The 15,877-nt window shown below is 36.0% G+C and overlaps 1 protein-coding gene across 1 annotated transcript; it reads right to left on the bottom strand.

Moving 5' to 3' along the window:
- Nucleotides 1-9,819: 9,819 nt before the first annotated feature.
- Nucleotides 9,820-10,374, bottom strand: LOC308271367 (olfactory receptor 4K13-like; the record flags this gene model as incomplete). Its single annotated transcript, XM_080707665.1, has 1 exon — nucleotides 9,820-10,374. The coding sequence occupies one exon, from the start codon at nucleotides 10,372-10,374 to the stop codon at nucleotides 9,820-9,822; it is 555 nt and encodes a 184-aa protein (XP_080563791.1).
- Nucleotides 10,375-15,877: the final 5,503 nt, after the last annotated feature.

A 15,877-nucleotide genomic window follows, 5' to 3' on the forward strand; every position in this document is an offset into this window, starting at 1 on the left:
CAATTTCTTTCATAGTCCTGATCTCACATCACCGGAGCAATTCGTATAGAGAGTTAAAAGAATACTAGAAGAATAATAGTTATGCAAGAATATCTAAAAGTGGAAAATGCTTTTGGCCAGCGACCACACCTTCTCTCGGGGCTTATTTCTCACTTTGAGATTCTGCCTATGAACTGCGATAATGCAGATGCCAAGAGGGCGTGGCTTTTGCTGGTATCTGCATAGAGTCTTTTGAGCTCTTAGTATACTCTGGATATTAGCCCCCTATCAGAATGGTGGCTGGTAAAGATCCTTTCCCATTCTGTAGGCTTCCTCTTTAGGTTATTGATAGTTTCCTTTGATGAGAAGAAACTTTTTAGTTTGATGTTATCCCACTTGTTTATTCTTGCTTTAATTTCCTGAGCTTTGGAAGTTTTGTTGAGAAAGTTACTGCCTGTGCCAATATGTTGTAGTGTTGAACCTATGTTCTCCTCTACTAACTTCACAGTCTCAGGTCTAATTTCTAAGTCTTTGATCCATCTTGAGTTGATTCCTGTGTTAGGTGAGATATAGGGGTTTAGATTCATCTTTTTACAAATGGTTAGCCAGTTCTCCCAGCACCACTTGTTGAAAAGGCTATCTTTTCTCCAGCGTATGTGTTTGGCCCCTTTGTCAAAGATTAATTGACTAAAGATGTGTGGGTTTGTTTCTGTATCTTCTATTCTAATCCACTGGTCAGTATATCTGTTTTTGTGCCAGTACCATGCTGTTTTTACTACTATTGCTCTATAGTATAGTTTGAAGTCTGGGATTGTAATGCCTCCTGCGTGTTTCTTGTTATTGAGAATTGCTTTGGCTATTCTAGGTCTTTTCTTTCTCCATATGAAGTTCATGATTGATTTTTCTAGGTCTCTGAAGAATGTCACTGGTATTTTAATGGGAATTGCATTGAACCTATAGATCAGTTTTGGCAGAATGGCCCTTTTGATGATATTTATTCTGACTATCCACGAGCACGGGAGATCTTTTCATCTTCCAAGGTCTTCTTCTATTTCTTTCTTTAATGTTTTATAGTTTTTGTTGTAGAGGTCTTTTACATCTTGGGTTAGGTTTATTCCTAGGTATTTTATTGGCTTTGAGGTTATAGTGAATGGAATTGTTGTTTTTGTTTCTTTCATTGTGGATTCATTGTTGGCATAAAGAAAGGCCACTGATTTCTTTAGGTTGATTTTGTAACCTGCGACTTTGCTGAATTTGTTGATCAGCTCCAGAAGTCTTTTTGTTGAGTTCTTTGGGTCTTCCAGATAAAGGATCATGTCATCTGCAAATAAGGATAATTTTACTTCCTCTCTTCCTATGTGGATTCCTTTGATTTCCTTCTCTTGTCTGATTGCTGCAGCAAGAGTCTCAAGGACTATATTGAAAAGGAGTGGTGATAGTGGGCATCCTTGTCATGTTCCTGACTGTAGCGGCAATTCTAGCAGTTTTTCCCCATTCAATATAATGTTGGCTTTGGGTTTGAAGTATATTGCCTTGATGATGTTGAAGTACTTTCCTTCTATCCCAATTTTTTGCAGTGTTTTTAACATAAATGGGTGTTGGATTTTGTCGAATGCTTTTTCAGCATCTATTGCTATGATGATGTGGTTTTTGTTCTTGGTTCTATTTATGTGGTGAATAACATGTATTGATTTGCATATGTTGAACCAGCCTTGTTTTTCTGGGATGAAACTGACTTGGTCATGATGTATTATTCTCTTGATATAGTTTTGAATGCGTATAGCTAGTATTTTGTTTAGAATTTTTGCATCTATGTTCATTAAGGATATTGGTCTGTAGTTGTCCTTTCTTGAGGTATCTTTATTTGGTTTGGGGATTAATGTGATACTGGCCTCATAGAAGGAATTTGGAAGAGTTCCATCTCTTTCAATTTCCCGGAACACGTTATGAAGTATTGGTATTAGTTGTTCACTGAAGGTTTTGTAGAATTCAGCTGGGAACCCATCTGGGCCTGGGCTTTTCTTTGGTGGAAGAATTTTTATTGCCATTTCTATTTCTTTGGTTGTTATTGGTTGGTTTAGACTTGCTATGTCCTCTTGGTTGAGTGTAGGAAGGTTAACTGTGCTTAGAAATCTATCAATTTCTTCCATGTTTTCAAGTCTACTGGAGTATAAATTTTTAAAGTAGTTTCTGATAATATTTTGAATTTCTTCACTATCTGTGGTGATATCTCCTTTTTCATTTCTAATTTTGATAATTTGAGTTGATTCTCTTTTTCTTTTGGTTAGGTTGGCCAGGGGTTTATCAATTCTATTAATCTTTTCAAAGAACCAACTTTTTGTTTTATTGATTCTTTGAATTGCTTTTTTGTTCTCTATTTCATTTATTTCTGCTCTAATTTTGATGACTTCTTGTCTTCTGCTGGCTTTGGGAATAGACTGTTGCAGAATTTCTAGATCCTTGAGTTGTGTCATCAGGTTCTTTACTTGGTGGTTCTCCGTCCTTTTTATGTGGGCACTCAATGCAATAAACTTTCCTCTTAGTACTGCCTTCATGGTGTCCTATAGGTTTTGGTAGGTTGTGTCTCTGTTTTCGTTTGTTTCCATAAATTTCTTAATTTCTTCCATAATTTCTGCTCCTACCCATTCGTCATTCAATAGTGTATCATTCATTCTCCATGAATTTGAATACTTTCTTTCGAGTTTCCTGTTGTTGATTTCTACTTTTATTCCATTGTGGTCTGAAAAGATGCATGGAATTATATTACATTTTTTGAATTTGCTGGTATTTTCTTTGTGTCTCAGGATGTGATCTATTTTGGAGAAGGTTCCATGGGCTGCTGAGAAGAAAGTGTATTCTGTAGTTTCTGGTTGAAATACTCTGAAAACGTCTATTAGGTCCATTTAGTTTATGGTTTCCTTTAGTTCTAAAGCGTCTTTACTCATCTTTTGCCTTGAAGATCGATCCAGTGGTCTGAGAGGCGTATTAAAGTCTCCCAGAATTATTTTATTTAGGTCTACTTGGGATCTTATGTCCAGAAGGGTTTGTTTTACAAATGTGGTTGCACCCATATTTGGGGCATACATATTTACTATCATTATATCTTCTTGGTGTATTGTTCCTTTTAATAAAAGGAAGTGCCCTGATTTGTCTCTTTTGATGTGTTTTAGTTTAAAACCTGTTTTGTTGGATATCAGGGTTGCTACCCCTGCTCTTTTTGGGTCACTGGTGGCATGGTATATCTTTTTCCATCCTTTCACGTTCAGCCTGTGAATGTCTTTGGCTGTGAGGTGAGTTTCTTGCAGACAGCATATATTTGGATTATGTTTCCTAATCCACATTGCCAGTCTATGTCTTTTGATTGGTGAGTTAAGTCCTTTGACATTAAAAGATATTATTGAAATATGATTTTTGTTTTCTGCCATTTTGTGTTCTGTCTACTCTTGGGTGGTGTGATCTTTCTTCTTTACTTAAATGGCCCACTTATTAACTTCCTCTCTTCTCTGATTCTGAAGTCTGCTTCTTTTTTCTTCCTTATGGTTTATTTCTTTAAGAATTTTCTCTAGTGTTGGCTTTGAATTCATGAATTTTTTGAGAATCTGTTTATTCTGAAAGACTTTGGTTTCCCCATTGATCTTGAATAATAGTTTTTCTTGATAGATGAGCCTTGGCTGGAAGTTATTTTCTTCCAGGGTCTGAATCACGTCGTACCAGTCTCTCCTAGCATTCCTGACCTGGGTTTTATAGACTGTGGTGATTCTTATTGTTTTGCCTCTATATGTCACCCGTCCTTTTGTTCTCACTACTTTTAAGATTCCTTCCTTGGCCTCTATGCTGGTCAATTTTGTTATTACGTGGCGTGGAGTGGTTTTTCTTTGGTCCTGTCTCAGTGGAGTTCTGTATGCCTCCTGGACTTGAAGATTCAAGTCTCTTTCCATATTTGGAAAATTCTCTGAGATTATTTCCTTGAAGATATTAGATGCCCTTGGTCTGTACCTCTATCCCTTCCTCAATGCCTATTATCCATAAATTAGGGCGCTTCATATTATCCCATAATTGCTGGATGTTTAGGTTTTGTTGCTGTAAAGATTTCTGTATATCGCTGACTGTGTTTTCAGTTTAGGATGTACTGTCTTCTAATATTGATATTCTGTTTTCCATTTCATCTAATCTTCCAGAATTTCTTTCTATTGCTGTCTTCATTTCACTTATTGCCTCTTTCATTTCATTCCAGACCTCTTTCTGATTCTTTTTTAGTGTTTCTAATTCACCTTTAACCTCCTCTATACTTGTTTTAAATCCTTTCATCATATTGAACATCAAGATTCTGAACTCCCCTTCTTGCATTTCTAGTAGGTCAGTATTCGTGATTTCTGCTGTCTCTTCATAATTCGTGGTTCTCATATTTATAGCATTCTCTGTCCTGTTTTTCTGATTTCTACCCATCGTTCATGAGTAATGTGCTTAGTCAAATCTTAATATTAGGAGTTTAGGGGTATTGGCTAGTCAGCAGAGCCTTTACAGTGTTGAGGGCGGGTGATGTGTAAGGAGCTGGGGTGATTGGTAAAGGAGTTGGATTAGGTAGAGGATATGTTAGGTTGAGAAAGACTTTAAGTATGATAAGGTAATAACTTGCTAGGAATGAGAGAGAGTTAACTACTAGGACTCTTGTCGTTAGTAGAGTAATTATGGATATAAGAAATACTTTGAGTATTAAACCAGGAGGTATATTATGGGGAAAAGTTTTGGGGGAGAAAAGTATGTAGGTTAGTGTGGGAAGGTTTGTAAATAGGGATTATGGAAGGAGCAGACAGACATAAAAAAAAAAAGAATCCACACAAGATACCAAGACTATTATGTAATTCCAGAAAAAGGAAGGAAAACCAATCAAAGGAGGAGAATGAAAAAAAAGGAAGGAAAGAGGAAGAAAGAGGAAAAAAGAACAAGAATAAAATAAAAGGAACTAGCAGCTGTGTGAAATACTATACTATATATCAACAAGTTAAAGTAAAAGAAGTGTGAGTTAAAAGAAAAATAATAAAACAGCAATAACCATACCAAAACAAAAGCCCTCTAAAAGCAAAATAAAACAAAACATCCACATTAAAAGTAAAACAAACAGTCCTCCTTATTTACGCCTATGGGTTCAGGTCCATATAATATGTGCGTATCTGATTGCTTTGGTAGCTTTCAGAATACCATCCAATGTCTCTTAGTTTTCTTTGTACTCTATTTTTATCTTCTTAGGTCACTCTGGGTGTTTGGACTCCTTTCTCTCCTTTAGCTGCTTTAGGTTTATGTGTCCGGATGTCTGGTTTCACTGTTATTTGATTCTGTACAATTCACAGGTTCTGCGAAATTCTAACCTGTGGTCAGCACTTCTGCACTCACCACCCTAGCCTCCAGCCTGTGCTTCCCTACAGCAGGGATGGAGAATGACCAAAGTATAATTGGAACCTCCCCCTGAGGTCCTGTGCAGATATTGTGGCCCGATGGATTTTCTTGTGTCTCTGGAAATTCCAGCTAGGCTAGCCGGTGTGGTCCCAAGATGTACTCTGGGCAAATGGATGCTGGTTCCTGGATGCCCACACTTACTGCCAGAGCTCTTCCTATTCTGAGAGTGCAGGCTGGATGCGCTTCTAATACTGGACCCAAGTGAGAGTAGATGCAGCTGTCTATTGCTGCTGGTATGCTCTTCCAAGGTGTATTGAGCTGTGTTCTCACTTAGAAGTAAGCATCTGGCTACCAGGAGGGTGGGAACACCCAGCGGTGGGCCAGGGGTGCAGGGTAGGTGCTCAAAGGTCCAGTGCGCGGTGTCCACCAATGGTCTCTGCCTCCCACGGGATGTAGAAGCTGGGGGTGCCCCAAGGAGATTTCCGGGTCACACAGCGTTTTCGCAGCCTGGAAGGCAGGCTCTGGCAAGGTGGCGGGGGCTAGACACACAAGCAGGCTCCAGTTTAGGGGTGGCAGTGGTACAGGCACTGACTACTAGCAGGGGACCGTGGCGCAGGCAAGGTGCACGAGGAGAGTGCTCAGTTCTGAGGCTTGGGCCCGTGCTGGGGGGTGGGGCTGTGCACACGCTAGGACCCCAACTTACCAGGGCGCCCTCAGGTACCTGACTTGGTGCAGGAATCCATGGGAGTCTCTATGCAGTTGTGATCCGGTCGCTGGTGATAACATAGAATTCCGATGTGGGTGCTGCTCGCTGCTTAAGATGCGGTCCTAAGTCCATTTTTAGTCCCGGATTATCTTGCCGTGGTAATATCGGGCAGGCAGCTCCTCGGGCAGCTGCAAAAGCAGCCCACTGATCGGTGTTCCAATCAGCGTTCTGATTGTATCTGCAGCAGGTCCCATGTCCGATCTTTGTTCTTCTTCAAGTTAAGGGTTCCGCCGAGGTACCTGGATGTGTTTTGGTTCCTGGTATGTATTTATTTTGTTGATTTAGACACTGCTTTCTAAGTATTTAAACTTTATTTGCTTCAGCTACTGAGAAGTGCTGTGTCCCTCAGGAGCAATTTTGGAAAAAAAATGCTCCTTTAAATTAAATAAAATGTTATTCTAATGAAAATAATCATATTGAAAAGTTTGCTATACTTTTTACCATAGGTTCCAAAGTCTATTTCAATAACTAGCCAAAAACGGTGTGCTGAATAAATTCATATTGGTTAACATCTGCCACTTATCAAGACAAATACTCAGAATATTCAGTTTTCCATTTAGACCATTCTACCTTTTTTAAGCCTCCAAAAGAATGACAATATAATCAAATTAAAAAATGTATCTAGCTGGGTGTGGTGGCCCACACTTGTAATCCCAGTACATAGGAGGCTGAACCAAGAGAATCTGGGTTAGTGGGGCCCTCTGCAATTCAGTGAGACCCTGTTTCAAAATAAAGAATAAAAAATAGGGCTAGAGGTGTCACTCAGAGGTTGAATTATCCTGGGTTCCATTCCCAGAACCTCAAAAAAAATATGTATCTATCCTCATACAAATTAAGACATTTCCCCTGTTTTATCCAAATAGAAAATTCCTTTTTTTTTTTTTGTTGGTGGTACTGGGGATGTAACCCAGGGGCCTTCTATCTCCAGGCTACACTCCCAGACCTATTTCTTATTTTTATTTGGAAACAGGGTCTCTTAAGCCATCAAGACTGGCTTCGAACTACGATCCTCCTGTCTTCACCTCCCAAGCGCGGGGATTACAAGTGTGTGCCACCACGCCTGGCTTCCTTTTGGTTTTTACATTCATCTTGATGTGATGTTGATATCTTTTTAAATTCAGTCATAATTCTACATGATTATTCTCAACTTAGACACTGTGTAGTAGTAGGTTAACTACCATATCCTTGATAAAGAAAATGGGAGCAGAAAAAATCCTGAGAATTTGTGAACAACATAATTTAAAAATGATTGATTTAGTCTTTTTAAGAGAGTATAGAAGGACAATTTCAGGAAAATAAACTACATGAAGCAGCAAGGATTCAGCATGGGTTGGCCTAATTTGTACTGCAGAGTCAATTGAATGATGCATTTTGGGTCAATTTCTTTAAATCTTCACTTAATATGCATGATGTGTTTATAAGTTTATAAATTCAAAAAAGGACAAATAATGTTGAGAAATATGATGCTAAAAGGAAGCTAGAAAACAAATATTTACCTATAGTAGCCCGGTGGCACATGCCTGTGATCCTAGTACTTGGGAGGCTAGCAAGTTCAAGTACAGGGAGGATAGAAAGTTCAAGAACAGCCTCAGCAAATAGGGAGACTCTCATCAACCTACTGAGACCTTGTTTCAAATTAAAAATAATAGAGAAAACATATGTTCCTTCTCTTTATGTGTTTGGCTGATTTCACTTAACATAATGTTCTCCAGGTCTTTCCATCTTCTGGTGAATGACATGATTTTGTTCTTCTTTATAGCTGAGTAGAATTCCATTGTGTGTATTTTCCATAATTTTGCAATCCATTCATCTGTTATGGAGACTTTGGTTGGTTCCATATTTTGGCTATTACGAATTGTGCTGCTATGAACATGGGTATGAATATGTTATTATAGTTCTCTGATTTCAACCCATTTGGAAAGACACTCCAGAAGTGGTATAGCCAGATCATATGGAGGATCCATTCCCAGTTTTCTAAGGAATCTCTACATTTATCTCCATAGTGGCTGAACTAGTTTGCACTCTTACCAACAGCGTAAAGAGTTCCTCTTTCCCCACATACTTGCCAGCATTTGTTGTTATTTGACTTCTTAATGCTTGCCACTGTGATTGGGGTTAGATGGAATCTCACTTCATGTTAAGTGAGATCAGCCAAGCACAGGAAGAGAAGGGACATATGTTCTCTCTAATATGTTCAAGCCAGTGAGTATTGGGGATGCCAGAGGGACTCCAGATAATGGAGGGTAAACCTCAGCAAAGCTAAAATGAACTGGTAGGAGAGGCAAAAGGCTGAAGTTGGTTATGGAGGAGCTACATTCAAATATGTGTAAAAGTATGAATGTAGCATTGCCACCCTGGCCACTCACTGTTGGGAGGGGGTAAAAGGGAACAGGGCGGGAGAGAGGCAAGATGGCACCAAGCACTGTCTGAATGTATGTCATTTTCAATATAATCCACATAAAAATATATAAACAGCATCTATTCAACTGTAAAAAAATAAAATAAAATAAAATAAAATAAAAAATAAAATTCAGCTGGGGTATAGTTCAGATGTAGAATGCTCCTGGATTTAATCCCTAGTATCACAAATTCCAGAACCACAAAAACAAAATAAGAAAACAAATATTTATTATAATTATTAAAATATAGATAAAATATTTTACTTAGCTGGGCATTGTGACACACACTTGTAATCCCAGCATTTGGGAGGCAGAGACTGGAGGATCGCGGTTCATGGATAGCCTTGACTACTTAGTGAGGCCCTCTGTAATTTAGTGAGACCCTGTTTCAAAATAAAAATTAAAAAAAATACAGGGCAGGGGGAGGTCAAATGCCCCTGGGTTCCATCCTCAGACCCGCAAAAATTAAAATATTTTAGTTAGGAAGCATGCATTTCATAGTTAGGTTTAGTATATGATTTTGAGTCTAGTACTTAAAAGTATCATGGAAAATTCACCAAATTTTCTAATGCTGTTTTGTTTCCTATTGATAACATATAAATAACATTTTCTATTTCCATTGTTGTGAAAATAAGAAAAAATGCACACGAAGTTTCTTATATATGGTTAAAGTTCAACAAAGTATATATAAAATAAAGCACCTTATTTGTGGGTAGAACTCAATAAAGTATATTTAAAATATAGTTAAATTTAGCTGGGCATGGTGATGCATGCTTGTAATGCCCATGCTTCAGAGGAGGAGACACGAGGATCATGCAGGTTAGAAGTCAACCTCGTTGGCTTAAGAGAACCTTTTTCCAAATAAAAATATAAAATAGGTCTGGGAGTGTAGCCCAGAAGTAGAGGGTCCCATCCCTAGTACCACCAAAAATAATAATAATAAAAAATAAAAGATAAAATATAGTTAAATTTATAAAAACATAAAATTATAACCAATGATGTATTGAAATAGATTGTACTTTGATAGACAAGTTTGGATATTTTATTGAGTATATGCTTATACAATGAAAGATTAGCATTTTGAAAATGTTCCTTATATTTAGTACAAAATCATACACCTTAATGTTTTTGAATGATGATGATAATGATGATTATGATGGTATTGCCTTTGATGATTACAGTTTTTGAGTTAAAAATTTGATCTGGAACTCATATACTTGGCCTTTATTTTTCTTAATGCTTTCTTCATGTCTTTATTTCTAAATGTATAGATTATTGGATTTAAAAAGGGGGTAAAATTGTATAAAATACAGAGAGAATCTTATCAATGAAGATACTACTGAATGGCCATACATAGATAAATATGCAAGGTCCAAAAAACAGCACAACTACTGTAATGTGGGCTGAAAGAGTTGACAAAGCCTTGGAGGACCCCCTAGAGGAGCGATGCTGGACAGTAATCAGGATGATACTGTACGAGATGAACAGAATGATGAAGCAAAACAGAGAAAGTAATCCACTGTCTGCTATGACTAACAGCTCCAAGATGTATGTTTCAGTGCAGGCAAGTTTGATCACTCGGGGCAGATCACAAAAAAAGCTATTCACCACATTGGGACCACAGAAAGGCAAAGTCACTGTGAAAACCATTTGGCTCATAGTGTGCACAAAACCAGTGTTCCAGGAGAGAAGTGCAAGTCCAGTGCAAACATGATTACTCATAATATTTTTGTAGTGCAGAGGTTTGCATATGACAATATATCTATCGACTGCCATGGCTACAAGCAACATCATCTCACTTCCACCTAAAAGGTGAAGGAAAAACATCTGAGTCATTCAGCCTTCATAGGAGATGGTCATATATCCACTAATTAAGTTATAGATCATCTTAGGAGTAGCAAAGGAGGCCAGAGACATATCAATGAAGGAGAGGTTAGCCAATAGGAAGTACATAGGAGAGTGCAGTTGGGGGTCCAATTTCACTACAAAGATAATGATGAGGTTACCTAATACAGTGGATATATATATATATATATATATATATATATATATATATATATATATATATAATGGAAAAAAACAGGAAATAGAAAATTTGTAAATCACAAGACTCTGTGAGACCCAACAAAATAAACTCGGACATCATGGAATGATTTTGTTTTCCCATTTGTTTGACTGTTGGAATATTACCTAAAACAAATCAAAATAGAATACATTCTATGAGATAAAATTGAGGGATATAATACATATTTTAATTCTTCTAAAATGTACAAAATTATATAAATCACATTTAAAATTATATAAAACACATTTAAAATAAACACAATTTCTCAGCAAAGATTATATGGAATATCTGCAATAGTCAAGAAATTTGAATAAGTTTAAAACCTGCAAAATGTAATTCATACCTGCATTAATCTTGAGAAATATATATACCTTAGTGAGAGGGTGTGGAATTTCCCTGATACCTTATTTTATAATTGAGAAGCAAAGTTATTGCTTCTTCATAGGAAAAGAATCAACCCTCTTGAAATCTCCTACATTGCATCATAGTAAAAAGGAAAAAAAATGTAAGTAAAGAAGCCAAACAGATTTCTTGAGGACAGAGAAATATTAAAATTTAATTTATAATGAACTAATTATGTGAAATGTTTACAGATTAGGAGTCAGGGCCAGAGCTGATGTTGAAGTTGATAAACAATGAATCTTTGAGACACATGAATCATGATTGAATTGAGATGGCCTCTCACCTGTTACATTAGGTAAAAGACAATTCTTCCCATAGATGCAGACTTCACCTTTGGGCCTATGGACTTAGTAGATTGAAAGAGAGTGCTCCAAGATAGTACAATGGAGTTTATTGCTGGATTCCCACTACCTCATTTATCTATTTTCTCTAACAAGCAAATGAAAGTCCAAATATATCAGTTAATGCATCTGTATTATTTATAAGGACATTGTAAATGCCTAACTCTGATAAAGAGAAATTTGCGGGGGACTCTCCCTTACTTTCATGTTGTTCTAGATGGATAAAGCAGATTCGTGTGAAATGATGCGCATTTTAACAGAATTAATACTACTTAGAATTTGTGAGGCAAGATCTTAATGAAAATACACAAGATATATAAAAAGATAATAATATGTTTTAAAATGAGAGCTAATATTTTAAAACATCAGAAAAAAGATGTAATAGTTCACATCTAAGTAAAGATCTTATTAATAAAAAGAGATAAAATGAAATTTTGAAATATTTTTAAATGTTTTAAGAATTTCATAATTTTTAATGCATTCATCTGTTGATGGACACCTAGGTTGATCCCATAATTTGGATATTGTGAATTGTGCTGCTATAGACATGGATATGCATATATCACTATAACTTTCTGATTTCAGTCCCTTGGGAAGATACCCAGGAGTAGTATAGCTGGATTATATAGTGGATCCATTCTCATTTTTTTGAGGAATTTCTACACTGATCTCCATAGCAGCTGTTCTAATTTGCAATGCTGCCAACAGTGTAGAAGAGTTCCTATATTATCATATCCTTACTAGCATTTATTGTTGTTTGAGGCTAGATGGAATCTAAGTGTAGTTTTTTTTTTTTTGCATATCCCTGATTGCTGATGATGTTTACATTTTTCATATACTTCTTGGTCATTTGTATTTCTTCCTTTTTAAATCTTTTATTGGCGCATTGTAGTCATACATCTTATTGGGATAAAAGATGGTGGAGACATACATGCACACATCACCTAATTAGCCATTACCCAATTCCCACCCCATTCCTTCCCCTCCCTCCTTTCCATGCTTGGCTTAGTGATTGACTTTGATATGTTTAAGTACATCATGTGCTTTAGAGAGTTTCCCTCTTCCCCTTCCCTACCCCTTAGTTAGGTTTCCTTATTTGCTCATCTATAGAATCTCCTTCTTCATCTAGAGTTCCCCCTGTTACCCATTTCTCCCTAGCTGACTAATCTCACTTAGGATAATGTATTTCTTCTTTTGTGAAGTGTCTATTTAGCTCAATAGTCCATTTCTTACTGGGTTATTTTTTAGTGTTAAATCTTTTAGTATTTTTCTTATTATTTTGCTTCACAATATTTAAAATAAAAAATGACAAATATAGTATTCACTCATTTTGCTATTCTGGTGTAGTTTATAAAAATGAATAAATGGTATGGTGACAATAATATTTCACAAATAAAATTTTAGTTTTACTAACTTTATTATAAAAATTATATAATTGACATAGAATTACTTACATATATTCCTCCAATTCTAAACAAGGAATTGTAAAAATTTTCACTGCAACTTCTTTACAAATTTTGATAGTTTTTGGCCCTAATTCTAACCACTATTTTTTATTATAGGAATGCAAAAATGGTCCAGTATTAGGAAATTGAGATGAGTCAATTATCTTTAAAGTCATACATATGTTGAACATTTTTTCAACTTGGATGCCTCCAAAATGTTAATTAACAAGTTGATGTTTAATTATATATGTAAATGAAAAAATGTCAAGGTAAGCCAGGACAATCTTGAAGAAAAGAGCTGGAGAGTTGATACTATATACAAATATAAGTTGATTTTGGCATTGGCCAAAAGATTTACAAATAAATAATTGAATCTGAATCTGTACAAAAAAACTATACCTGATGATAGTAACTTAAAAATGTTAAATCCCGCCGGGTATGGTGGCACATGCTTATAATTCCCGCACTTGGGAGGCGGAGACAGGAGGATCGAGCAGGTTTGAAGCCAGCTCGCTGACTTAAAAGACCCTGTTTCCAAATAAAAAAAAATATATAAAAAATAGGTCTGGGAGTGTAGCTCGGAGGTAGAAGAGCTTCCAGGAACCTCACCCAGTACCACCAAAAAAAAAAAAAAAAGTTAAATCCCACTTACGAGATACTAACAGAATGACTAGCTAGTGAGCCAGCAGGTTGCATCCTGTTGCATTAGCTATTGCTGTTGGCTCTTCTTTAGGGATGGGTGCTCTTTCTGATGTCAGAATTCTAAAATATTAATGCAAGATTTTAGATTTGTAATATTCTCCTATAAAAGAAGTCTTCAAAAATCATATTGCTTATATTCTAAGGTTTGACACTTTAATCCTTTCCTATAAGTTTGTTTGATTAAAAAGTAGACCAGGTAGCAGGTGAGATGGCTTTTCTGGAGCATGATGATACTGTGTGCATAAGGGACCTGGTCCTTGCACACTTCTCCAAGACATGATGAGAAAAAGAAAAAAAATCCCTAAATTTTTACTTTTAAGTTTCACCAATAAATTCTGGCTTTTTGAGGTACAACTATGCCATGTCACATGGTTGCACTGGACTTTATACATTACCTACACCACAACTTTATAGAATTACAGCATTTCAAAAAGTGAGGATACAGAGTAGTCAGAATAAGGCAGAAAAAAAAATGGGAATTATTTTCCAGATTTACAAATTCGTATGTACATGTGATATGTAATAGAGAAAGTTTTTTACATTAGTGAGAAAAATATTTAGTAAATTATAACAGAGTAACAGTCATTGGGGAGGATGATCAGATTCCTACCTCACTGTTCATATAAATGTAAATTTCATAGTGGTGATGGGGAGAGGAGGGGGGAAGAGGGAAATTTTCTAATGTGCCTGATGTACACTCATAAACATATTAAAGTCAATCACTAATTTAAACAAGAGGAGGGAGAAGGGAGGGACTGGGTTGGGTTGGGGAAGGTCTAAATAAGTGATATGTGCATGTATGTCTCTACCATCTTGTACTCCAATAAGATGTATGACTATAAAGCACCAATAAAAAATAAAATGCAAGTTTAAAATGTTTAATTTTATTTACCACATTAAAACTTCAAATTCAGCTGGGCATGGTGGCACGTGTTTGTGATCCTAGTACTTGGATTGAGATAGAAGGTTCACAGGTTCCTACCTAGCTTCAGAAACTTAGGCCCTCAAAATTCAGTAAGGCTTTGTGTAAAAATAAAAATAAATAGGATTGGTGGTGTATCTTAAAGGTAGGATATGCTTAGGTTCAATTCCCATGACCAAATAAGTAATAGTAATAACAATAATAATATAAATTTAATGTAACTCAGGCTCTGAGACAGAAGTATAAAAATTTGCATGTGTATTTTTATTTATTTATTACTGGGGATGGAACTCAGGGTCCTTCCACCTCCAGGCTACACTCCCAGACCTATTTTATATTTTGTTTGAAAACAGGGTCTCTTAAGCCAGCTGAGGCTGGCTTCGAACCTGCGCGATCCTCCTGTCTCAGCCTCCCAAACGCGGGGATTACAAGGATGTGCCACCACCCCCAGCATGCATGTGTTATTTTTATACAATGAAACATATTCTGAGTGAAATTTGGAACTTTATCTTAGATTTGAGTCTTTCACTAGCTTAATAGAGAACTTCTAGTTCTAGAATTTATAGCCTAAATTTAAAAAAAGGACAATAATGCTCATTGTAGCATTGCCTTTAATAACCAAATATTATTAAGCACCTCACAAATTCATCAATAATGATTTAAAAATGCAAATCTCTATGCACTAAATAGAAAATTTTATTATTAAATTTTAAAATGTAGTTATATTTGGTATTGATTATTATGCCATTTTAATAAAAATAGTATATACATACATGTATAAATATTATACAAAAGTAAGATAACCAGAAATTCATTAAACTCTCAATACTAGTCATCTTTAGTATATTGGCTTATATAGTTTAACCAAGATTCTAATTTTATAAGATAACAATCTATAAATTTAGCTTTCACACTGTACTATACTTTGAGCTGATTAAAAAGAAAATATTTTATGATATTTTATAAGGTTGAGTTCTATTCTGGAATAAACTCCCAAAATGTAATTGGCATTTAGCAATCAAGGACTTCAAATAAGAGAGTCACTTGTTTTACATCTAACAATAAAGAAATTTAAAAAAATCCATAGCCGGGCATGGTGGTGCACACTTGTAATCCCCGCTCTTGGGAGCCTGAGACAGGAGGATCGCACAGGTTCGAAACCAGCCTCAGCTACTTAGTGAGGCTCTCAGCAACTTAGGGAGACCCTGTTTCCAAACAAAATATAAAAAAGGTCTGGGAGTATAGCCCGGAGGTAGAAAGCCTCTGGCTTCCACCCCCAATACCACACACACAAAAAAATCCATAAATGACTTGAAGATTTTGATGATTACTAATTATACTGGTTCATCATAGTTGCAGCAACACTAAAAAATAAAATAGATGACAATTCATTTGACAACTTGTTAAAGATTGTATGGATTAAAATATATTCTAAATATATTTAAATTTTAAACAGTTTTTT

This window comes from Muscardinus avellanarius (genome assembly GCF_963383645.1).
Source record: "Muscardinus avellanarius genome assembly, chromosome: 12".
NCBI classification, from domain to species: Eukaryota; Metazoa; Chordata; class Mammalia; order Rodentia; family Gliridae; genus Muscardinus; species Muscardinus avellanarius.